Source organism: Cryptomeria japonica, chromosome 9 (assembly GCF_030272615.1).
Source record: "Cryptomeria japonica chromosome 9, Sugi_1.0, whole genome shotgun sequence".
Classification (NCBI taxonomy): Eukaryota; Viridiplantae; Streptophyta; class Pinopsida; order Cupressales; family Cupressaceae; genus Cryptomeria; species Cryptomeria japonica.
Window position 1 is genome coordinate 635,938,630 of NC_081413.1, and position 26,716 is coordinate 635,965,345.

At 38.4% G+C, this 26,716-nt stretch overlaps 1 protein-coding gene across 1 annotated transcript in view; it reads right to left on the reverse strand.

The window, feature by feature from the left end:
- Positions 1-26,716, reverse strand: part of LOC131078085 (probable serine/threonine-protein phosphatase 2A regulatory subunit B'' subunit TON2) — a 245,253-nt gene that overhangs the window by 130,819 nt on the left and 87,718 nt on the right. The window contains exon 9 of the mRNA XM_058015728.2: positions 15,485-15,549. Coding sequence (XP_057871711.1) covers positions 15,485-15,549 — 65 coding nt within the window. The remainder of the gene's footprint in view (positions 1-15,484; positions 15,550-26,716) is intronic.

Consider the following 26,716-nt stretch of genomic DNA (forward strand, 5'->3'; position numbering starts at 1 on the left):
AACCTGTACCGGCACCTATATATATGTACTTGGGTCTCTATTTCAATGTGTGGATATTGCTTAAGGAAACTATGTTTTGAATGTACTGGCATTTTTGAATCAATGAATATAGAAATATGAGTTCTTACTTGCATCTTCGTCAACTGTTACATTTCCTATATCTCTGTACTGTTATGCATTGAATGCACACACACCCCTCGGAGGCAAAACAATGGTTTCAGAGTAATGGTTGCAAATGGATTCACCATTACATACACAAAAATGATCTCACAGTTGAGCCTTCAACTGGGTAATTACGCAGCCAAGGATGACTTCTACTTGGTTAGTATTAAAGACATGGATGCAGTATTGGGCATTCAATGGTTACATTTCAGAGGAGAGATCACACTTAATTTTAAATCAAGGAACTAAAATTTGAGTTTGGGTTTTTGAGAGTAATAATGTTATTTTGAGGGGGATGTCCAATGGAGGACTGGAGGTTGTCTCATTCAAGCGTATGGAGAGGCTTCTAAGACATGGACCCCCTCTTTTTGCTTGTTTTTCGCTCGTTTTTGCTTTCGTTTTTAGGATTTTGTTAGTCAGTTAGTCGTCTGGATTTAGGGTCAAGCCTTAGGGTTTTAAATTTTGTCTTTTCAGGCCAGAATCCAGTCGTTTTTGAGAGTTTTTGAGCTTCCTTTCTAGGATGCAAATTTTGAATGCAATGAATTCGCCAAAATGGTCTAATTTTCAATTGGAATGTTGATGCAGAGCTTAAATTTGTCTAAGTATTGAAAGTGAAATGTGAATTTTTTTTGTCCGATTGAATATTTTGACCAAATTTTGACCTTTTTTGATTTTGATCCTGGGCATTGGAATTGATTTGTTTTCGCCTCGTGAAGTGTTAAAATGTGAAAAATCATGTTATTTTGGCCTGTACGAGCAAAATCGCTCCTGTCCCTCAGTGAAGGACGGGAGCTCATTTTCAAATATCTCACTACTCCTGCAGAGTCCGGACAAATTTCGAGTTGGAAGTGATGGAGAACGGCGATATCTTTCCATTGAATATAAATTGAAGATTTTCATGAGCACAGAAATGCCTCCAGGAGAAAAATCGCTCCTGTCCCTCAGTGAAGGACCGGAGCTACAAATTCAATTTCGCCTTGTCCTTGCGAGATTTCGATGACTTAACAATTTGAAAGGGTCCAAAGGAAGATGCTTTGCCAAATGAATATAATTTGAGATGCAAAAATGAAGGAGAATGACCTAGAATGCTAAAATCGCTCCTGTCCCTCTCCAAGGGACCAGGGCGAGGTACCTTGTAGCTCTCGTCCCTCTCCCAGGGACCAAAGCGATTTCCTTCATTAGGCAAGATCCGAGCTAAAATCAAGGCAAGTTTACGTACAAAGGCAAAGGAAAACATGAGATGAACGCATTGAATACAAATTGAAGATTTTTTAGACGTCCACAAGAGTGCTAAGACCCAGTTCGCTCCTGTCCCTCAGGAAGGGACCAGAGCGATTTTTGTTGTAATTGATTTTTTTGGCCAAGTTGCAGATAATGTCAGGGCATGGACGAATGGAGTGGGGCATGACGAGTCCGTTGAATATAAATTTGGAACCTGACAAACTAAAATAAGAGCCACAAAAGGAGGATCGCTCCTGTCCCTCTCCAAGGGACCAGGGCGATACAGTGGTGATGTTGCTTCTTATGCGAGTTCAAGGTCGTTCCTCCCTAAGTTCAAGATCGATCCAAGTCAAGACAAGGTGGCAAAGGACATTTCAGAGCGTCTTCATCATGCACAAGCACTCAAAGGTCATTATAATGAAGAGATTTGCACCCTAGGACCTAGTTCGCTCCTGTCCCTCAGGAAGGGACCAGGGCGATGTTAGATATATTGGTCATTGTGTGCAAGATTTACGTAAGGACAAGATTTCGCAAGGTCTTAGTGGGTCCACGGAAAGGTAGAAAGGTGATGCATGAAGATTTCAAACGTTAAATAATCACCAAAATGGACCTAGGGACCATATCGCTCCTGTCCCTCTCCAAGGGACCAGGGCGATTTGCTTTGGATTCTCAATTTTGCCCCAAGTTCGTGCTAAGTCAAGGCTTCATAAGGCTATATAAGGTCTAAGGCATCATTTGAGGATAACATACAAGAGTTTTGAACGTCCAAACATTGCTAATCAAGGTAAAAAGCTCACATCGCTCCTGTCCTTTGGACAAGGACCAGGGCGATCCTATCAAAAGCATGTATATTCCTTCAAGATCAAAGTTAGGCGAGGATGAATAAGGTGAAGGATTGTGTTCGAAAGATATCACAATGAAGATCGAAGTACAAAGTTGCCAACGTTAAGGAGAAAAACGTGGATCGCTCCTATCCCTCTCCAAGGGACAAGGGCGATGATCCCTCAAAACATTCAAATACCTCATGCGAGCAAATGAATAAAGCGCAAAAGGAACGAGCAAAAGATGTTATTCGCCAACAATGAAAGATCGAAGATAAAAGATGCAAATTGAACGTGAAAAAATGAAGATCGCTCCTGTCCTTTGGACAAGGACCAGGGCGATGAACATCCAAAAGGGACCCATGAACGCACACAAGGCAATCAAATTCGAAGGACCATCAAAATGATCAATGTTGAACGTGGAGATGAAGGAGTTGGACGTAAAAAAATGCAAAAATCAAGACAAAATCATGGATCGCTCCTGTCCCTCTCCAAGGGACCAGAGCGATGAGGTACGTCCCTTTGTTTTCATAGTTTTGGTGCCAAATAAACAAATTCAAATTTCCTTAAATGCTAAGTTCGATAAAAAATTGAAATCCTATTTAAACTAGCATTTAATATGGTGTTGATCTTTTATTAATTATTTTTGCCTTTATTAAAATCGAAATTTGCAAATAAAAAACGTAAGGCATTAATAATTAATTAATTAATTAATATAAAAATCGATTTCAAGCGCTCATTTAAGGAGGTCGGCCTTGTTATTTTATTTTAAAAATCGTTTCATATCCTCAAGTCGGCCTAAGGGATGAAAAGGTGCAAGCGCTATATATGGAGGGTGAAAACAATCATTTTCACATAATCATTTCTTGCTTTCTACATGCGATCTTGAGGAGAAGGAAGGAAGTGCGAAGTATTTCAAGTGTGGAGTGCGAATTTTAATCCAAAGGTGGCGCTAATATCATTCAAGGTGGTGCGAAATTTGGAGATTCATTTGTGCGAACTTGAAGATCTATTTGAGCGAATTTGCTAAGGTGTTAGAGAATCACGTCAAGGACAAAAGGGTGGCGAAATTGATATTTTGAAGAAAGAGATCACGTTGAAGACTACATATTCTCGATCTTGTTGCCTAGGCGAATTTTCCTTATTTTACATTCTAGAGTTAGCTCTCGATTTGAGGTATGGCGATTTATTTTTATTGCTTTTTTCATTCATCGTCATATTTTAAATTTTGAAGTTTTGAATTTTGATTTTCTAAGCTCAATCGTTGTTTTTTTTTTAGGAAATGATAACTCTAAAGACTTATCATGAGGTTTCCTAAAAACTTTATCTCTCTAATCAATGTTATTCATTGCAAAATCAAGTTCTTATAATGAAATGTTGTGTAGGTATGGCGACCCCAAAGGCGGGAGCATCCACCAGCCGCTCAGCTCTCATGAAAGAAGATCAGAAGACCGAAGAAGTGGAGACCAAGATCGTGTCAAAGTGGAGCAACATTGGAGATACCAACTTGGGGAACTTTAGCACGAAGAAATTTCGAGAGGTCCCTTACATTGGCAAGCCATCACCTGTCGCCCGGAGAATAATAGATAGTGGCATCATCAAGGCGGCCGGTTTTCCTCCAGCTATTCAGTGCCACGAGTTGATGATCGAGTGTGCCCGTCACTACAATCCACAGTCCAGGACAATTGTGTCCAATGAGGGAAACACTTTGGCGTACCTTTCAGAGGAAGCCATAAGTGAAGCCTTCCATCTTCCAGAGCACAGGGACATGATATACAAGAGCATTGAAGGAGCCAGATCAGTGTACGATGATGATCCAGATGCTTGCCTAAGCATAATCAATAAGAACTGGCTACTTAAGAGTCGTCCCCGTCTAAGCAAGGTACCGAACACACCGCATCGGATTGATTTCCAGGAGGAGTACAGAGATTTGATTACCATGCTCAACAGAGTTACAGGAGCACCTCATGCCTTCTATTTTGAGAAGTGGATGTTTTACTTCATCCAGGTGATTGTTCAAGGAAAGGGTACAATACATTGGGCTAGGATAATTAGCCATTGCTTAGACGTACAGTTGAGGAGACTCAGGGCTACTAAGTCCTTCCACATGAGTTCATACGTCATCTATGCCTTAATCAGGAGCGTTGAGTACGCAGGACTACCTCACAGAAGAGTGATTGGAAGAGGACCAGGCGAGGTCAGAGCTTGTGAATCCTATACCTACTTGCATCATCCGCCAGGGAAGAACTACAAGTTAGTCAATGATACTTTCACGATGAACATCACAAGGACGTTGCAAGGAGGGATTCACAATAGATTATCTCAGGATGCCCAGGAATTCGTCAAGAGGTACGGTGCTTGGTTCATTCAGTTTCCCAAATTCACTTACATTAGAGTACATGGATGTCCTTTACCTCCATACATGTTGCCAAGGTATCCGACAGACAGAATTGTGTTACTTGAGGTAACAAGGCAGTTGGCAGCGTATGTGAAGGCATTCAGACACAGACATCAGAATGGAGTTCAGGTACCTATTATTTTGGGTAATTCGGTTGAGGTATGTCCTAATGTCTTAGCCATGGATGACGCAGAGAAGGAGTTAGCCTTGTATTCTTTTTCATCTTTTGCTTGGAGAAATAGTTTTGATCCACATGGACATTTAGAGGAGACGGTCGGTAGAAGATTTAAACATGAGCACCAAATTGAAGATTTTATGATGAACCTCCTAGATGATCTTGAAGTGAAACGAAAGATACATTCTAGATTGCCTTTGGATTTCATCAGGAAATGCAGGATTTACAGAGTGGCCGACCAAGCTCAGGACAATGGCAGGCACATTCAGTCTTCCTATGATAGAGAAAGCAAAACAATAAGGTTGGATTGGAATGAGCCCGAGGTCGTGGATTTAGATGATTTGATGGCACCAGTCTTGTCTTGTACTCGCAGATGGGTAGACGTTCAGCATCAGAAGTTGAGAGAACAAGGCATAGCTATGTCTTTCACTTTGGAAGAGAAACCAGCCGAAGGTGGAGCCAGTGTGAGTGAAGGCAATCCTAATCCTAGGAATTCAGGTGAAGGTAACCTTCGATGTGCCAGTGAGGGCAATCTCCATCCGAGAGGTTTGAAGAGAAAGGAAAGATCAGAAAAGAAAGAGCCTTCCAAGAAAAAGCAAGGTGCCAACAAAGATCAAACACCAGGTACTTCTTCCAGACAAGAGGATAGAACAATTCGAGTGGAAGAGTCCATGGAGTCGATGGTACAGAATGACAGGCAGGAGGAAGGACAGGCACAGCATGTTTCATCAGATGGATCTCTCCAAGACTATGATTTAGAAGAAGATAATGAAATAACATCTCCTCCCAGACAAGAAGAAATAGTACATAAAAAAATTCAAGTTCAAGAAACAAGATCGAATATTCCAGATTGGTTGAAGGAAAGATTGACTAAGGTGATCGTCGTAGAGGACGAAGACAGTGCAATTGATTTAGAGAGCCTTGTTGGACGTTCACATGAAGCAACAGAGAAGAAGAAGGCTACAAAGATGTCCAAGATGATTCGAGATGAGACTAGATCCAGAAAACTGCAGATAGCTACACCGGCAGCAGATAAATATGAGGGTGAGATCCTAGCAGAGGACTATCATATACAGACTATTGAGTTAGGACCATCCACTGCAGAGCAGACAATGGATGATGCTACCGACACATTTGAAGCATTGAAGGACAAGCTTAGAGAAGAAGTGGAAAAGAATAGAAAGCTTGAGAGAGAGGTCGGTGCATGGAGGACGTATTTCAGTCACATCAACGAACCTTTGGGACGTCAGGATCCAGTTAGATCACCAGTGCAGGCATTGCCCCTTCAATCAATCAATGAAGCAGAAAGATTCAGGAACCTGGTCCAGCGTACATGTAGTTGGATGGATAGATCTCATACAGTGGCCATAGAGTTTGTTACAAGGATGACGAAGATCATTCATCAGGCTATCCAAGTTCTTGAGATTATCCACAGATTGATGGCAACAGTAGCTGCATTTGCCCATACCAAGGACGTTACCATCCCTGTCTTGAAAGTTATAAGACACACATCCAGAAGAATTTTAGCGCAAGAGAGGATCTTGGAAGGTGATTCTCACAGTTTATTTCAGTGGTCAACCTTACTCCATATAAAGAGTGTTCTCTTCGAGGACATCAGTGTTAGATGTGGTCAAGTTGAGGAGGTGATCAATCCGATCCAGGACAGAGTATTTGAGGTACTTCGTACCATTCTTGGCAGAAGGATCGAGGTCGAGACAGATGTGGATATGCAAGAATTTGAGGATAGAATCAAGATCATCTTTCGCAAGGATGCAGATGTTACAGATGAGCAGTATGATCAGATGTATGCCACCATGCTCCTGATTGATAGAACGAAGGAACTTGAATCTACTTGGGACGCAGCTCTTCTAGATGCATTCGATCAGATCATCCACTTAGAAGAAAGTATCAAGAATCTTCCCGAGATTCCAATCACAGAAATCGAAGGAATCGTGACAAAATTCATTGCATATGCTAAGAAAGAGAATTGGAAAGGGAATAAGATTCTAGATGAAAGGTTGTTACAGATGACATGACATCTCATTTCTCATTGGTTGATACCTCCTAGATTTTTGTGCCGAATTTAATATTTGGCTATGTATTTAATATTGTGCAGTAAAAAGGAGGTCATTTGTAACAAACCCTAATTAGGGTTTAGGTGTCATGATCTTGTCCATTGATTTGTTTTCAATCTGGACCTTTCATTGTAACTGGGGATGCTATTTATACCCCCATTTTTCATTTCATTTGGAAATAATCGAATAGTCAATAGAGTAATAGTGAAATAGTTGATGTAAGAGAGATTAGAGTTAGAAGCAATTTTATTTTTGTAGCAAGATTGAGTCTTGAAGAGAGAAATTCAAGCAATTGTTGTACATGATGACTTGGAAATCAATAAAATATTGAAGTTATGGTGTTTTGTTGCAAATTTCTTGAGTTATCTTCATGGTTGTTTGGCATACTTGAATCATGCTCAATCGAAGTAGATTGTTAATTTGAAAGACTAAGTGTGAGATTTGATATTTGGTAGGATTCGCAATCCAAACCACTAGCTTCTTGCTGATTGTAGGAACGCCTTGCGTGGTCGACTGGAGAACACTTTGAGTCCTTAATCTTCAATTATCATTGTGTCTTGGATATGTACCTTCATAGTAGTGTCCTTGGTCTTTGATGCGTTGAACATCATTATATTACCTTAGAAGATCGCACTAATTTCAATTGAGTTGTTATCTTATGGCAAAATTGAAGTTGGTTGAATCTTGCCAAGTCTCATCCATGCTAAGTCATTCATAGGGTTAGGCTAGATTAGACCTCCTTAAACCCTATCCTTTTGCTATTTTTTAAAAGTTCCTTTTAGTTTAGTAAAATCTTCGCGCTTTGAATACGTAAGACCCCTTGGAGGAAACAGCAAATCACATCATACCACTAAAAAAGCTTGTCCACACGTGGAGACCCCACTAAAAGAACCTTGGAGTCCATCTAACCGATCCTTTTTGCAGATCTTCAGCAGTTAGAGACTATTTTCTCAAGAGAGGATAAGATACCTATTGGTATTTTATTCTGTGTATGATTGTGTATAAAATACACGTCAACACAGCCCCACTCACAGATATGACCAAGACGAGGGCCTTTACATGGTCCGGATCAGTGCAGAAATCAGTTGATAATTTCAAATAGTTGATGAGCACATACCCTGTTTTGGCTATTCCAAACTTCTCTAAGCCTTTTGAGCTTGAATGTGATGCTTTGGGTGATGGCATTGGTACTGTCATAATGCAAAATAAGCACTCGATTGCTTACGAAAATAGGAAGTTAAGAGGTTGAGAGAGAAGATATTCCATTATGGACAAGGAGATGTTAGCCATTATGCATGCATTGGTTAAATTCAAGCAATACCTTATTAGAGGTAAGCTTATTGTTAAGACTGATACAACTTCAAATACTTCCTAATTCAGAGGGATCTTAATGATAAGAAGCAAAAACAGGTTAGCAAGCTTCAAGTTTATGAATTTGACATTGAGTATGTCAAAGGAAAAAAGAATGGAGTCGCAGATGCTTTGTCAAGAGGGCCACATTTGTGCTCATTAACAGAGATTGCAGCAAATTGGAAAGAACGAATCCTTGCCGAGTATGCCAAGAACACCTTTGCCAACAATATTTTGGATGGTTCCTTGTATGATGACAGGTATAATGTAAGGGAAGAGCTTATATTTTATAGGGGTAGGATCTTGTTGGTTCCTAAATCTAAGCTTAAGTTGAAGGTTTTGAAGATATTTCATGATAATCCTATGGCTAGCCACCCTGATTTTTATAAGAGTTATAGGTAAATCAGTGAGATATTTTCATGGAAGGGGTTCAAAAATGAAGTCCTTAAGTATGTTCCTGAATATCTAGTATGCCATCAAAACAAAAATGAACATACTTACCATACTAGTTTTTTGCAGCCCCTGTTCATTCCCACTAAAAAACGGAAAGCATCTCTATGTAATGAAGTCCTTAAGTATGTTCATGAATATCTAGTGTGTCAATAAAACAAAAATGAACATACTTACCATCCTAGTTTGTTGCAGCCCCTACTCATTCCCACTAACAAACGGAAAGCATCACTATGAACTTTATTACAGAACTTCCCAAGGTACAAGGGAAGGATTGCATTTATGTGGTAGTGGACAAAATTGACAAAATTTCCTCGTGTTTATGCCTTTTCAGCAATTCTTATAGAAGTTCAAGTGGCAAATTTATTCTTCTATGACGTATTCAAGCTTCATGGGATGCCAAAAAACATTGTTAGTGATAGGGACAGCAAGTTTATGAGCTTGTTTTGGCATGACTTGTTTAAACTATGTGGGACCGAATTGACTCCTAGCACTACTTACAACCCACAAATAGATAGGCAAACTAAAATTGTTAACAAATGGGTGAAAGGATAGCTAGGGAACTATGTTTGAGGGCAGCAAAAAGCATGGGTGAAGTGGTTGCATTTAGGTGGCTATAAATCCACCTACCACATGAAAATTAAGATGTCTCCCTTCATATATAATTATGAAGCTCCTAGCTTCATTGATTTGCTTCTTGAGGATAGCAAAATGCCCAAGGCCAAAGATCTTTTGCAGCAAAGTCAAGCTATCATGAGATCTTTTAACGATAACATCCAGCATGCTCAAAATCAGCAGAAGACGTTTGCAGACCACCACCACGTTCAGTGTGAATTTGAGGTGGGATACATGGTTTGCTTGTCTTTGCAACTCTATAGACAGTCCACTCTCAAGAAGAGTGGATTAGAGAAGTTGAAGCCACAATTTTATGAACCATTCCAGGTCTCCACGAGGATTCGAGAGGTGGCATATGAGTTAGAACTACCTGACATTAGAAAGCTACATGATGTCTTCCATGTATCATGCCTCAAGAAGGCACTTGGGCATAATGTGGTTCCCTCTTCAAAGTTGCCTCCTTTGGATGAGGAAGGCAAATTTGTATTCATTCTGAGGCAACGATTGATTTCTAGGAGCATACTTTGCAAAACAGGACTATCAAAGAGTATTTGGTGAAGTCGAAGAACTTACCAGAGGAGGATGCTACTAAAGAGAGTGAGCAGATCTTACAACATCCACGATTTGCAATTGCTTAATTACAAGCAATTTTTGAGAGGTTGGACTTTAATGTCTCCTTCTCACACCTAGTCATATTTGCTTCCCATTAGCCTATTCTTGGGTTCTTGTAGACTATTTGATGGTAGTTAGGGAATCATGTTTCCTTGGAGAGTTCAATTTTTCAGTTTTCATGGGTTTCAATAGTACTACTATTTTTAGTAAGTGTTTCTTCTATCACCAGGCTTTTTTCTTTAGCTTTAATTCCCCTTCAATGCGAGTGGGTTTCCATTTCTGATATCATGGCATTTTACCTAAGATGCTTGGAACTATTTTTTAATATTTGCACTTAATTAATAAAGTGATATTTTATTATTCACTTCAGTGTTTAAATATTTTTACCAATGTTGAAAAACTTGCCAAAAACTCTTTTGACTCACGAATACTCCCGAGTCAAAATGGCAAACAAGTTACTTGTCCAAAAAATCTATAAAAGTTTTTGAGAAACTCGAAGCGATTTTTTCCTATAAAACCCCACATAAATGCAAAAAATCATGAGTTTTGTATTAAAAACTCCTCCAAAATCGTATAAAATATATTTTCTTGCTTGCAATTTAAAAAATGTGATTTTTGTCAATGCCAAAGGTTTTAAAGGCCTTAATTTGAGATTGGTGACAAGGGCTCCGCCCCTTGACCCTGCCCCATATCACCACAAGGAGCATGCTAGGGGCATTGTCCCAAACACCCACAAGGGGCATTGCCCCCAAACCCCTATGGGGTTGCTGCCCCCTGACCCCCATGAGGGGCACTACCCCTCAAACTCATCAAGGTCTCCACTTGCAAATCCCCATTAATTATTAGAAATTGTCAAATAAATAACTTGATTATAATCAGGGGGTGATAGGGAATTGGGATATAACTCTTGAGTGTGCCTACTTAGACGTCGTTATTGTGCAACTTGCCAAAAACCTCTTTGGATGAGGCAATTTCTACATATGACATGCCTATTGGAAGTGGCATTATAACTCATTTAGAATTGAACTTGTTTTTAGGTCTATGGTATGTATTAAATTTTTATTTTTATTTATATTTGATGGAAATTAGTAATATGCTCAACAAATTTAGTAATATGTGTTTTTGAAGAATATTTCTAAACATTTATGTATATAAGATGTTCGATAAAATTGTCAAGTTTTTGCTTAGTACCAAGTTTTTAAAAATTTTGGGCCTACCAAGATATTGCCAAGTCAAAAATTTTCAATTGTGATTTTTACAAAGTGAATGTCCCCAAGATGGACGCCTAGGAGTGTGGGGACTTAAGTTGTTTTTTAAAATGATATGTGAGGCTTTTTAGAGGGAAATAAAATATTTGAACTTTAAAATTCCTAATTTCTCTCCAAACTCAATAAATTGGAATTTTGGCTATCATTTCTCTAGCGAGAGTTTGTTTCTACTCTCTCCAGCTCAAAGTGGAAGCGTAAGGTCGCCCTTGTTGATTTCATGCCTTCTAAAGCACCTAATTGCTCTAATGGCCCTTCTTGGGTCAATGTTTGTCATCCCAATAGTGCCACTGTAATGTGCATCCCTGAAATTTTTTGTCTTTTCTGATGAAGAGTTTGACATAAAATGTTTTGCCAATAAAAATGAAATGTAAGCAACAATCTGATCTGATTTTGTTTCATTCATTCATATCAAGTACATGACTAATGAAAAGCACTTTAACATTATCCAAACTGTAATATGATCATATATGAACATGGAAATACAACTAACATGAGTACCTTCAAAATATTAATCTTCTTACTACTACAGGTCTGAAATGTCTTCCAAATCTTCATCAAATTCTCAGCCAAAGATTACAGGTCTGCCATAATTTTTCAATCATACCCCATACAAAATCAAGCCCAGTTTAACTCAGAAACTAAACTAAAAGTCTACTCCCAAACTAAGTGTCTGGAAAGCACAGGGGCGAATCACAATATTGATGATACTCTCTTTGACCACGGAACTGATTAGACCTGGCCCAGATTTGTTTAGCAGGCCTAGATGCATCAAATGGAGATGAATACGCAGATCAGAAGAGGCAGATATCCCTCTTATATCTCCCACATCTAGAAACCCAAAAAGAGTGCTCCTTCCTAGGGAGATTTCACATATAAAATAAAGTAAGCACCAAACATGACATATAACATATGGAATGATGTAACCCAGCTGCTAGAAATCCAAGAAACTGATACCCATAAGCAGAAAATGCCTCTTTCTTAAAATATGTGCCAAGATATGGTTTCCTGTGTAGCTGATATGCTCAGTCAGCAATGGTAAAAGTCTTCAAACCTTTTGAAACTCAAACAGAACTCCAAAAAGGCATTAACATCAAAAACTGAATAACCAATTCAAAATACTTCACAAATATTCATTCTTATCAAATTTTATCACCAATCTTTGAGCCTAATTCTGAAAACGCAATCTGAAAATCAACAACCAGCTAGGGTGGATACTTCACCACGGAAACTCGCCTAACTGAAGAAGGTTTTTGTCCTCAACAATCCAAATATGAACTCACCAAGTTCATTCCAATAGCATTTTGTTATGTGTGCACAAGCAAAATATTAAATAATGCAAATGGGAGCCCCAATCCTCCTTTTATAACTTTTGAAAGCTATTTTAGAAAAAAAAATCATGTTAATTTCTCTGAAAAAACGTCTTTTTATTTAAAAAGCACATTTTTTGGCTTTTTGCTATTTTTTGGGAAAAGCACTTTTTCACTATAAAAAAGTTAGGGCCTAAAGTATTATAAAATTTGATAATAGTCTTGAGTTTATTCTCTGATCATCTCCAATTCTGTGTCATGGCATTGTCCTATTAATACAAATACTCACAATATTTAAACTCAGAAAATCATTCCATATGTAATATGTCATGTTTGGTGCTTACTTTATTGTATAAGTGAAATCACCCTAGGAATGAGCACGTTTGGGTTTCTAGCATGTGGGAGGAACAAGAGGGATATCTGCCCCTTTTGATCTGTATATTCATCTCCATTTGAGGCGTCTAGACCTGCTAAACAAATTTGGGTGAGCCCTAATCAATTTGGTGGTCAAAAAAGGTGATTATCATCAATATTGTGATTTACCCCTATGCTTTCCAAACACTCAGTTTGCTGGAGCAGACTTCTGAATTTATTTTATGACTTAAAAAAGTCTGCTCAATGGAACATCACCAAAATGACAAATGGATACTTGTAACAAGTTTGAAAACACCTCCAGCAAGATACCCACAAAATCTAAACCCTTTCTAGCTTCTTTTTAATGCCAAAGAAGGTTCTACAACCTAAGCATCATCTGAAAACCTCAGTTCCATGGCCAGTAATAAGGGCACTTGAAAGTGCCACCAAACACCCAAAAATATTTGCTAATCACCAAAAAGCAAACCCACAAACCTGCAATCAAAATAACTTGTATATTTTCATTTTCTTCCAGCCACAATTTCTGAAAATCTGTGAAACCCAATGTGTTTCCTATGTGAAAACACCAAACCAGCTAGGGAGGATTTTCCAATACTGAGACTAGTGCATTTGATAAGGTTTTCCATCCTCAATCAATCTTAGAAGAACTTATCTATTCATTCCAGCAAGACCTCCTTAAGTGTGCAAACTCTAAATAATGCAAATGAGTGTCCAATCCTCTTTTTATAACTTTTATGAGATATTTTAGGAAAAAAACATTATTCCTTTTTTTGCTACTTTTTCAAAAATGTATTTCTTTTTCTTTTTCATTGCTTTTTCAAAAAAAAATACAAAGCACTTTTTAGTTTTTTTTCAAAAACGCAATATTCCATTCCAAAAGACCTCTTTGAAATATTAATAACAATTTATGTACAAAGGCCCCAAATGACTTTTAAAACACAACTTATGTCTCTCAAGTATGCGTCCCCTTTTTAAGAAATACTTCATAAAATATTCACTTTTAAAAATCATTTTTTAAACACTTGTGAAAATATTAAAATAATTTCCACCACCTTATGGAAATTCACCAAGGCACTGAAAACAGAGTATCAAACACGTCAGAACCAACTCCAGTTGACAGATGATAGCTGATGCCGACATGAGCACACACTATATATAGCAATGTTCTGTGAGAACCAGCTGTTAAAATTTTTAAAGATCAGATTATATACAGATAAATCAAATACAACTACACAAAGATTATCCTGGGAAAACCTTCCTCTTGAAGGTGAAAAACCCAGCAACGATATTTCTTATATTATTTATCAATTTACCATATGTCTTTACAATGAACTTGCTTCACTCCTAGCATCAAACAATTTATTGAACACTTCTATTCAATGTATACAATCTGCTGTGTATGAGAAGTGCAGTCCACTTGCTGTCTATGATCCAACTGCTGTGAGCATACAACTGCTATAGATGTTTATTAAACTGCTGTAGATGAATGTCGAACTGCTGTAGGTATATCACAAACTGCTGTAGATATATCATGAACTGCTGTAGGTATATCACAAACTGCTGTAGATATATCACGAACTGCTGTAGATGAATGTCGAACTGCTGTAGGTATATCACAAACTGCTGTAGATATATCACGAACTGCTGTAGATGAAGAATACGATCTGCTTAATGATCACCACGAATTGCCAAAAGGAGATGGAATGCACAGATCTATATACCCAATCTCAACATGATCAAGCAACACAACTTTTACCAAAAGTCGACTTTAACCAACACGTCTTATTCATTTAGACATTGGTTATATTATAATTAGCTTGACTCTTCATAATCACGTCTTATGCCAAAGGTCACGACTTCCAAGGTGATTGGTGTATTTATTAACAAGTCTTTTTAATACAAATAGTGGAAATGAGAAATCGGAAATATAAAAATGTGTAAGGCCGATGAGGCCCTTCACACATTTGAAAACAAGGTCGGCCCTGAGAAGTCCAACCGAGGCTATACATCAACACCAAAGAGAACGAAACCAAAAAAACCCAAAAAGATTGGTGCCATGCCAGAACTTACTATAGAGAGAAATGTTCTCCAAGGACCAACGAGAACAAACCTAGAAAAACCCAAAAAGATTGGTGCAATGTAAACACTTACTATAAATAGCAACTACTATCGAATTGAAACTGAGAATTCAGCTCACCGTGAAATCGAAACCCTCCCAGCGCAGCAGGAAACCTACGGAAAACCCTGCAAATTGGCTAATGCTCGTAGAACAAGATGGCATACAATCGGAACATTACAGCCTCAATGCCTATGTCTTCCAGCAATATCCATCATGACTGTCAAATATCATGCCTATACTCCAAACTTTATTGCCAATGGGCAACAATGATACTTAGGTTGTTCTAGTTTCTTTTATGTTTTCTCTACTCCTTTGTATTTGACCATCGGCCCTTTCGATTCATGAATAAATTTTTTAAAGTCATCCAAAAAAAAATTCAATGAGTTTCAAATAATATTTAATTTGAAAATGCACATAAAAGTAAGATGTTTATATCAGACAGTTCAAATTATATTAGTAAATACATTATGCGCATGAAAAACTTTTTAAAGTAGAGGAAACCAATAGTCAAATTAGTTAGTTGGAGTGCAAATCACCTGGTGTAACTCCATTAGTTCCGCGAGGCAATTACTTAACAAAACCTTCTTTATGCACAGCTTCCCTATAACGTACAAAACATATTCCATATTATGAATTAAGTGGAGCAAAAAAAAATATTATCCATTTTTACATACTAATCAAGTAATCAGGTAAAAACCTATTAAAGTTGTTATCATAGAGCTATTACATAGAACAAAAAAAAAAGGGAGAAATAATTGCAAAAAAACCAAGAAATAATAAACATTGAAATTTTTAGTTTTTAATTCAAAAACTTTTAAGGATACCAAAAGCTAGTATAACTCATCAGATTTTCTTTTCCACTGAAACTGAACACAAATTAAAGTTTAAACACATCCAGAACCTACAAAATACGATGGTATAATTATAGAAAAATGAATGGTTAAAATTTATGTGTAAATATGAAATTAAAAAATTTACAACCAAGAAGTCCTTTGCAGAAACTCATCCTTTCTGATATAAAATTTGTAGCTCTTGTTTTAGTCTTTGATGCATTAAAACTTACAATTTTACTTCCATTAGCTACCTCTTACATAATGACTCATTTATAATTTATAAGCCATGTTCTATATGTGAACATGAGGGCTATGTACCTAAATTTGACAATAGCACGAGGATGGTAATACACATTTAGTAATTTTTTATTCATAAAAATGACACGGAGTCCACACCCTTTTGCATTACACCAAAAATCAATGAAATTACAAAATCTTCGTTTTTGTGGCATGGGAAAAACGAGAATTATTCTGGGCCAGCAAGGACAAAAGGATTACAAAGGGTACATAGGGACATGACCAGTGCCCTATGAAAGATGTATCGATTCTGGGGATGCAGGAACTCCTCAAAAATGTTCCCTTGCCATCCCTTGACCTGCAAAGTTTATAGGAAATCTCCTGGAAACATCCAGAAAATGGAAAAATTTCTTGGGGTCAGTCAGCTGTACCATCACAAAAGACGAGATTAAAAGAACAAATCACCTAAAATGTTTTGAAATTTTAAAAGGACCTTGTGTTGTATGCCCCCACACTGCATACAGCACCAAATACATGAAAAATACCATTCAAAACCACATTTCTGATTTTTTTTTCACTTGTGATAGCCCAAAAAAATTGCAACAGCGACATTCTGTCGTAAAAAAATTTAAGAACTTTCCAATTGTTTAAACTTTAAAGACGGGTTTTAATAGGGCAACATTAGTGACTAAGCAGTGATCACTACGGAGTTCGGAGAAGTAATAGAGGTATCATGTTTGTGTATGTTTTTTTGTTTCTTTTTTCTGATTTTTTCTCAAAGTTTCTGATTTTAAGGAATATAAAAATTTATTGACTTTTTTTGCTATTTTCAATTTGCAAGGACGGTACTGAACAAGAAATACAAAAAAGCAATATAAGAGTTTCAGTTGGGGGATCATAAAAGTGTGGGAGTGGTGTAGGTGAAGGAACACAGCCACATAACCAAATTGAGTGCCCTTCTGTCCTCTTGATACGTTACACAAAAGGCCCTTTTAAACCCTCTAAACATCTTCTCCAATTTTCAACAGCTATAGACAAGGACAAAAATTAAATTATACTGTGGCTTTGTCATATTTACAACAAAGATTTTAAAGGAAGTTACACTAGATTATATTATTAGAATAATATGAAACAATTACTAGAAAATTAGGTTTGTTTTTGTAATAAAGTCATGTGACTTGCGTGAGTTTAGCATTTCTAGTCTGCTATTTTTGGCATTTAGGGTGAGTCATATTATGTTTATCCTTTTGCATGTTTATTCAGTCTCATCTTTCAAACTCTATATACGAAGATGAACCTCATTGTCATCAGTATCCTGATATCTAATAGAATAATAGCTTACTATATTTCTTTTTTTATAATATTGTGATCTATTCATTTTTACAACATGGTGTCAGTCGTGTGTTAAGGAATTTTTCATTCATGCACGGATTTTTATTTTTTCAAAGGAAATTTGAGGCTTTCTGGTGCATAAAACTGCATCTAGTATTTCGAGAGGAAATAGTGAATATTTGCAAAATTGAGGAATCTAACTTTTTTTAAAGTCACTAGTCTTGTCCTGGTAAAATTGAGTTATTCTACAAACTTTGCCACGGATATCTGTTGTAGCATAGGGACACAATCATGCCAAACAAACGTGAGAAATCGTGTGGTTTTTTTAATGTTAAGAATTACATGGTTATTTTCTAGAATGAATAAAAACCACACTTGTTCCAATTTGATGATGCGAATTTTTGTGTTTCATCAATTTTCTTTTTTTATATATGAGTTGATTTTTACCCACAGATAGGACACATATTCATGCAAGTGCTCAGCATTTTTTTCTGATTTTAGAACCCACGACTAGAGTTTTACCAACCATGGCTAGGGTTTTGGAGATCACAAGAACCAAGGTTTCCAAAATTTGGGACCAGTTTGTGAGCTGGTTTTACAAGATGACTAGGGTTCAAAATTTTGTAGGATTTTATCCTAAGAACAAGATATCAATGGCATGGATTTGCATTCTAGTGAGTATTTTGGGAATGATTGCCTTTGTATTAGACATTGCAGCTAAAGAAAATCATAACAATCTTAATGAAGCTAGAATGAATTAAAGGAGATGCACACATCCAAGAGTCCTAATTTCACAATGAGGGTAGTGTTGTGACCATTTCGCAACATCGCCCCATCAAAATGGGGACGCGCCCCTTTTTTTTGGGTCTTGCTTTCTCTTTGTCCTACTTCTCTCTACTTTTCAGATGATTTGAGTGAGTCAGTGATAGCCCAGGTCGGGTAAATTAGGGTCTCCTCTGGATAGCCTCCTTTGTTGAAATATAGCTAGGTTGTATCCCTTGATTGGGCCGACCTAGCTTGGTAAATGTTTGATGCGCCTACTTATGTGATTATATTATGTAGCTTGTGAATGTTAAAGGGCAGACCCTATTTGGACGCTCAACTTGTGTAACTTGTAATTGGGTCTGGCCCTAAATGGGCATTATAACTTGTGATTCATGTTGGGCCCTAAATGGGTGATATAAAGTAACTTGTTGATGTGATAGGGCTGACCCTATAATGTGTAACTTGTAATTATTATGGGTCAGGCCCTATTTTGTGAGCCAACTTTAGATGCCTTGTAAATTTACTATAAAGGCCGACCTAAGTCAAATAAGATGTAAAAGCTCATATATATTCAAGGCAATGCAAGCATCAACACAACATATACACACTTAGTGAATTACCTCTGCAAGAGTAGCGAACTTCTATTGTATGTGATCTGCAATTTCCTTCATTTATCAGCATCTGTGATCAGCAAATCTGGAGCTGCACTCTAGGGCAGTGAATGCTTATCAGTCAGCGATTTGTCTACTAGGCTGGGCAAAGATCTTCTGGGCTGCCGAATTTGCCTTAGGTCTGCTGGAGCATGTCAAGGCTGCCCAAAGGCTGTCTAAGTTTGACAGCGATCTGCACATCACCCTGACTTCCAAATTAAGATAAGTTTTGCTATAGTTGATTTATGCCCTAGAAGGGTAAACTTGTAATCTGCTTAATCAAATCAGATCTGAGATTATTGTTGCTGGGTTTTTCCTCCAAGAGGGAGGTTTTCCCAAGGTATCACTGTGTTATATGTGCATTTGTGTTTTCTTGCTCTTAACTGTCAATCTGATTGCTAAGTTTAACATAAAACTAACATGGTATCAGAGAGGGTTCCTTCTATAAAGCCTAATAGCTTGAAGGTAGATCCTATATCCTTTTTTTGCAGACTGAGAAATAAGAGCAGGTAGTACAGAGAAGTGATGAAGAAGACTAGCATGAATGCAATTCTATCAGGCTTATCGCTCTACTCATACAGACTGGGAAACGATTCACAACTATTGATTGTTAATGCCATGCAGTGTCTAGACTTCAAACCAAATCAACATGCTCTTGTGGCGAGGGTATTTATGAAGTACTTCTGGATAAGAATAGATTCTGAGTGATGGCGAGGGCCGAAGGCCACGCAGCCATCATCAGATGATTCAATGTGATCTAAGTGGATGGTTATGTTGAAAACTAACTTATAAGATATAAGTATTTTTTGAATTTTTCATGTTGTTATTAATTCATTGGATAGTGAATCATGTATGATAGTCTTGAACTATTAGTAACCTCTTTGAAATGCTTTCAGGACGGACTGGGGAGCATAAAGATGATGATTGTATTCAAGAGAGGAAGGTTTTGAGACACCCTGTGAGGAAGCATCATAGGCTGAACACTAAGAGACATAGCTTAGTTGGTGATACTACGATCAGGTTCAGCTTCAGAGGGAGCTTGTTTGTTGTTTCAGCTTCAGAGGAAGCCATATCCTTGGTTACGGCAATCTTCCAGGAGAAGATTGAGGTGAAAGCCCTTGGTTAAGGCATTCTTCTCTGGGACAAATCTGAGGTTAGAGCCCTCGTTCTACCCTCTGCAAGTAGGCATAGTGGACCCACCCTTTGCAGAGTGCAAGGTGGTAGTTTCTTTGAGGTGTAAGACCTCTTCCACCCTCTACAGGCAATGCAAGGTGGATCCATCCTCTGCGGGTGTGCATGATGGGTATCATGAAAGAGTTCATAATGTATATTGAATTCATCCTCTGTGGGCATGCATGGTGAATATCATGGAAGGAATCCATGATGCATCTTGGAACCATCCTCTGTGGGAATGCATGATGCATATCATGGAAAGAGTCCATGACACATAGTCACGGTGTAACTTGATTATTCAAGGGATCCTCCCTAGCTAAGAGGGAGTGTTGAAATATAGCTAGGTCGTATACCTTGATTGGGCCGACCTAGCTTGGTAAATGTTTGATGGGCCTACTTATGTGATTATATTATGTAGCTTGTGAATGTTAAAGGGCAGGCCCTACTTGGGCGATCAACTTGTGTAACTTGTAATTGGGTCTGGCCCTAAATGGGCATTGTAACTTGTGACTCATGTTGGGCCCTAAATGGGTGACATAATGTAACTTGTTGATGTGATAGGGCTGACCCTATAATGTGTAACTGGTAATTATTATGGATCAAACCCTATTTTGTGCGCCAAGTTTAGATGCCTTATAAATTTATTGTAAAGGCCGACCTAAGTCAAATAAGATGTAAAAGCTCATATATATTCAAGGCAATGCAAGCATCAACACAACATATACACACTTAGTGAATTACCTCTGCAAGGTTAGCGAACTTCTATTGTATGTGACCTGCAATTTCCTTCATTGATCAGCATCCGTGATCAGCAAATCTAGAGCTGCACTCTAGGGCAGTGAATGCTTATTAGTCAGCGATTTGTCTACTAGGCTGGGCGAAGATCTTCTAGGCTGCCGAATTTGCCTTAGGTCTGCTGGAGCGTGTCAAGGCTGCCCAAAGGCTGTCTAAGTTTGACAGCGATCTGCACATCACCCTGACTTCCAGATTAAGATAAGTTTTGCTATAGTTGATTTATGCCCTAGAAGGGTAAACTTGTAATCTGCTTAATCAAATCAGATCTGAGATTATTGTTGTTGGGTTTTTCCTCCAAGAGGGAGGTTTTCCCAGGGTATCATTGTGTTATGTGTGCATTTGTGTTTTCTTGTTCTTTACTGTCAATCTGATTGCTAAGTTTAACTTAAAACTAACATCCTTTTGAGGCACTCCTAGGGATTGTTTTAGGGTGAATCCTTGATTGAGAATGAGAAAGTCTTCGCACCATGCCAAGAATCTAAGTGTAAATCTTAGTGTGGCTTTGCCTTTGAAACCTGCGAAGTATTAGAGTTAGTCAAGAATGTTTATCAAGGGGTGAGTTGTTAGAACAAGTGTTGTCAAGGACCTCCTTTAGAGTTTTAGTTGATAAGATAAAGCCAAGATTGAGTACATTCACGAAAGATGAAGACAAATGAAGGCAATTCGATTGAAAAGACCAAGTTCGCTCATATCCCTTCAAAGGGTACAGGGGCGAATTACTCAAGAAGGAGATCATTGCCTTAATTTGAATGAATTCTTGAACTTCAAGGCCATGTTTGATGCAAACTTAACTCATTTTCCCTTTGGAGGAGCAAGGATATGAGGTTTAGACGTGAAAATTGAAAAGGAAATGGAGAAATTGAGTGAGAACACCAAATTCGCTCCTGACCCTTCCAAAGGTACAGGAGCGAATTTCCCTATACCTCCCCTCTTGATCCTAACTCGCATCAAAATTCTTGCTCCCATGGCGTGATTGAAAGAAAGATGATCTATCCATGCCTTTGAAGGAAGTTGCAACAAGATTCTATGATGAAATTGAGCCATGAAGCCAAATTCGCTCTTGACCCTTCCAAAGGTACAGGAGCGAATTTTCTTGAAGTCTCCTTTGTGCCTCTAATTTGCATCAAACCTATGCTCCAAAGCATTGATTAAGGTGGAAATAGCTTAGACACAACATTCAAATGACCCTTTGACCACAAGAAGTGAGGAATTTGACTCAAAACCCAAATTCGCTCATGACCTTTCCAAAGGTAGAGGAGCGAATTTCTCTAAAAAACACCTTCTTGCCCTTTATTTGGATCAAATTCATGATTCGACACCTTGAGTGAAGGGGACTTGAGTCATGCATGCCCTTGAAGTGAATTCAAATGAAGTTGAATGAACAAATGATAAGAATTTGAGCAATATTGTCAAATTCACTCCTGACCCTTCCAAAGGTACAGGAGCGAATTTTCCTAAGGGTCCCATACCTCTCTAAGGTACACAAGCGAAAAAGTTAAGACATGTGTTTGATCCAACATTTTGAGCAAGTAAGCCTTAAAGCTGACCTTTTAGCATGCCTCAAGACCATAGCAATGTGGATAGGGGAGAAGAACAAGCATTTGGTAGGCATCTAAGTTTTAGGCACCAAATTTGCTCCTGACCCTTCCAAAGGTACAGGAGCGAGATTCTTGAAAAGACTTCACTCCTCACCTAAGCCATCGAACTAATCTCATTTGGAGCAATAATGGAAGCAAATTGAATTGATTGTAGTGGAGGAAAGATTTAAAAAGGGTTAAGTCTAGGACAAAGTTAAGTGAAAAGAAGTATGAATTGAGCCTAGAGGAAGAAATTCCCTCCTAACCCTTCCAAAGGTACAGGAGCGAACTTTTTCAAGGGGCCTTGTATCTTGCTTAAACCCTTGAACGAACCCATTCCTAAGCAATTTTGGAGGCAAATGACTTGTTTATGCTTTGAGGAAGAATAATTATGAAGTTTAAAGCCTTGAAGAGTGAATGATTATGAGAAATTGAGTGGAATTTGAGCAAAAATGCTAAATTCGCTCCTGACCCTTCCAAAGGTACAGGAGCGAATTTCACTAGAGGGGTACGTACCTTCCAAGGGTACACAAGCGATTTTGATGTTGAAGGCATGTACCTCTCGAAGGTACAAGGGCGAAAGTGTATTGTATTGTGGTAAAAACCGAATGGAGAGGAGGCTAGATGCAAGTCGGCCTAGAAGCAAACAAGGCAGTTTGATGCATTAATAAACCAATTTCACCTTTGGTGCCAAGAGAAAATTTGAATTTCCAATGACGAAGTTGGCCAGCTTGGGGAAGATACAATTAATTTTATTTATTCAAACAAAGTCCGCTTTTCAAGAGAGAGGTGACGGCGCCTATATAAGAAAGAACACATCTTAGTCATTCATCATTCATTCAAACACATTCTTCTCTAGAGCAAATTTAAGAAGCGGACTTAGGAAGCAAATTTCATCAGCAGATTTCATCAAGTATTAAAGAAGCCAATTTCAGATCTTAAGAAGGAAGGTTAATAATCTTCACAAGCCGAATTCTACAAAGAACAAACTGGAAAGAGCAAACTGCAGCAGCTGATTTGAAGGCGAATTTCAAAACTTAATAAGGCAGGTCAAGACAAATTCAACAATCTTCAAGCCTAGACCTGATTCTCCAAAGTGTGAATTTAAGGAGCAATGAATATAATTGATGATTGAGGAGGCAAAATTTGGATTTAAAAAGCAAGCTTGCAAAACAGCGATCCTCCAAAGGTGAATTTGGTATACTTAAGGTGCGGACCTGAATCTTTTGGGGGAGCAAACTTCTTAGAACATCATTTAGAAAGGAAGTAAATGCAATAGCAAGACATTATTTACCCCTTTTCAGGTTCACTTCTTTCAAAGATCAAGATCAAATTTGAGGTGACAAATGGCGACCCCCAAGGCGAGCAGATCCACTAGTCGACAAGCCCTAATCAAAGAAGATCAAAGGACTAAAGACTTGGAGACAAAGATCACGTCCAAGTGGAGCAACGTCGGAGACAGCAACCTAGGAAACTTCAATGTGAAGAAGTTTCGTGGAGTACCCTACATCGGCAAGCCATCACCCATAGCCAAGAGGATAATTGAGAGTGGAATCATCAAAGCAGCAGGTTTTCCTCCCGCAGTCAGGTGTCATGAGCTAATGATCCAATGTGCCAAGCACTATGATTCGCATTCAAGGACAATTGTGCCCAACGATGGGACTGTCCTCACCTATCTCTCAAAGGGAGCTATAAGTGAAACTTTTCATCTCCCTGAGCAGAGGGATATGATATACAAGAGCCTAAAAGGAGCCAAGTCTATCTACGAAGATGATCCTGATACTTGTCTGAATTTCATCAATAAGAATTGGTTGCTCAAGAGTAGGCCTCGCTTGAAAAAGATACCCAATGTACCTCACAAAATTGATTTCCAAGAAGAATTCAGAGATGTGATAACCATGCTTAATCGAGTTGTGGGTGTCTCTCAAGCCTTCTTTTTCAACAAGTGGATGTTTTTCTTTATACAAGGGAAAGGGATGTTCAATTGGGCCAGAATTATCAATAACAACCTAGATGTGCAGTTGAGGAAATTAGTCCCTACTAAGTCATTCCACATGAGCTCATATGTTATATATTCTTTAGCCAGATGCTATGAGTATGTGGGACTACCACACAGAGGCATTGTTGGGAGAGGGCTCGGAGAGATAAGAGTATGTGATTCCTATGCCCAATTACATCATTCACCTAAGAAGTACTACAAGATAGTCAATGATACTTTCACAATGCATATCACCAGGACACTACAAGGAGGAATTCATCAACGACTGTCTCTAGAAGCACAAGAGCTTGTGAAGAAACACTATGCGTGGTTCATTCAATTTCCTAAATTCACCTACATCAGAATTCATGGATGTCCTTCACCTCCCTATATGTTGCCAAGGTATCCTACGGGTAGGATAGTACTACCTGAGGTGACTCAATAGTTGGCAACGAGTGTTAAGGCATCGAGGCATAAGCATGGGAATGGTATACCTATACCTATTTCACTTGGAAATTCAATTGAAGTTTGTCCTAACTCTCAAGCAGCTAAAGATGCAAAAAAGGAGCTATCTCTCTATTCATTCACATCTTTTGCTTCGAGAGATAATTTTGATCCTTATGGTTATGTGGAGGAAACTGTCGAGAAGAAGTACAAGCATGTATTTCAAGTAGAAGACTTTTGGATGAATGTTAAGGATGATGTAGAGGTAAAGAAAAAGATGCACTCTCGATTATCCCTCAATCTCATCAGGAAATGTAAGATCTACAAAGTGGCAGATCAGGCACAAGACAATGCCAGATATCTTTAATCTTCCTATGAAAAAGAAGAAAAAGAAGTGAACATCGATTGGGATGAACAAGAGGTCGCAGACTTGAGAACATTGATGGATCCAGTTTTGAGTTGTACTCGCAGATGGGTGGATGTCCAGCATCAAAAGTTGAAGGAACAAAACATAGCTATGACATTCAGCTTGGAAACAAGAACGGAAGAAGGAGAGGCGAGTGCAAGTAAGAACACTTCTCATTCCAAGGGGTCGAAGAGAAAGGAGGGACCTGAAAAGAGAGAGTCATCCAAGAAGAAGCAAAGAGTAAATCTGGATCATCCTCCTAGTGCTTCTTCTAGACATGAAAAAGAGATAGGTCAAGGAGAGGATCAAAGGGAGAAGGTACATGAGATAGATGAGTCCATGGAGTCCACAATGCAGAATGATAGACAGGACAAAAGGAAGACACCTCAACAATCATCAAGTCAGTCTCTTCCTCTCAAAGTTTGTGATAATGAATAGCAAGAAGAAAGAAATGATGATGAAGCGACATCTCTCATCCCCTTTTAGAGGCGAGCGGCCATTGCCCGAGGAAATGCAAGTAAAAGAAGGAAAATCTTCCATTCCAGATTGGCTCAGAGAAAGAATTACAAGAGAAGTTGTAGTTGATGAAGAGGAGCAAGTATTTGATTTGGAAAGTCTTCTAAGCCAGTCTCAAGAGGGGATTGAAAAGAGGAAAGCTACAAAGATATCTAAGGTGATTTGGGATGATACAGCTCCAGGAAGATACAGATAGCTACACCAACGGTGGACAAGTATGATGATGAGACCGTGCTAGAAGAATATGATTTGGAGACTTTTGATCTTGGTCCACTTACCTCCGAGCAAGCCATGGAAGATGCAATTGATTCAGTGAGGGCAGTCAATGATAAGCTAAAAGAATAAAAGGTTGGAAAGGGAGATTAATGCTCGGAGAAATTATTTTTGCTAGCTTAATGAGCCATTGAGGTGACAAGATCCAGTAATCTCACCTCTACAGGCACTCCCTCTTGAGTCAGTGAATCAAGTGGAAAAGATGAAGAACTCAACCCAACTCATGGATACATGGATTGATAGATCCTACACGATAGCCAAGGAATTTGTAGGAGATATGATGAAGATACTACACAAAGCCATTCGAGTTCTTGAGATAGTTCATGATCTTGGTGTAACAGTCAATGCATTCACTCATACTAGGGACGTCACTATCCTAGTACTACAAGTAGTAAGAAGGACATCAAAACAAGTTTTGGCACGAAAAAGAATAGTTGATGGTGGAACTCATAATTTCCTACAATGGTCAACTTTGCTCCAAATGAAGGAGGTTCTATTCAAGGACATCCATAGCAAGTGCAGCCAAGTCCAGGACACTATCCATCCTATTCAGGACAAGGTGTTTCATGTACTATGTGTGATCCTTGATAGGAGGATAGAGATTGAGACAGACGTGGATATCCAAGAGTTGGAGGACATAATCAAGGTCATCTTTTGTAGAGAGGACAGCATGATCACAGAAGAGCAGTGAGATCAGATGTATGCTACTATGTTCCTGATTGATAGAACAAAAGAGTTGGAGCACGGATGGGAGATGACTCTTCTTGCGGCTCTTGATGAGGTCCTTCA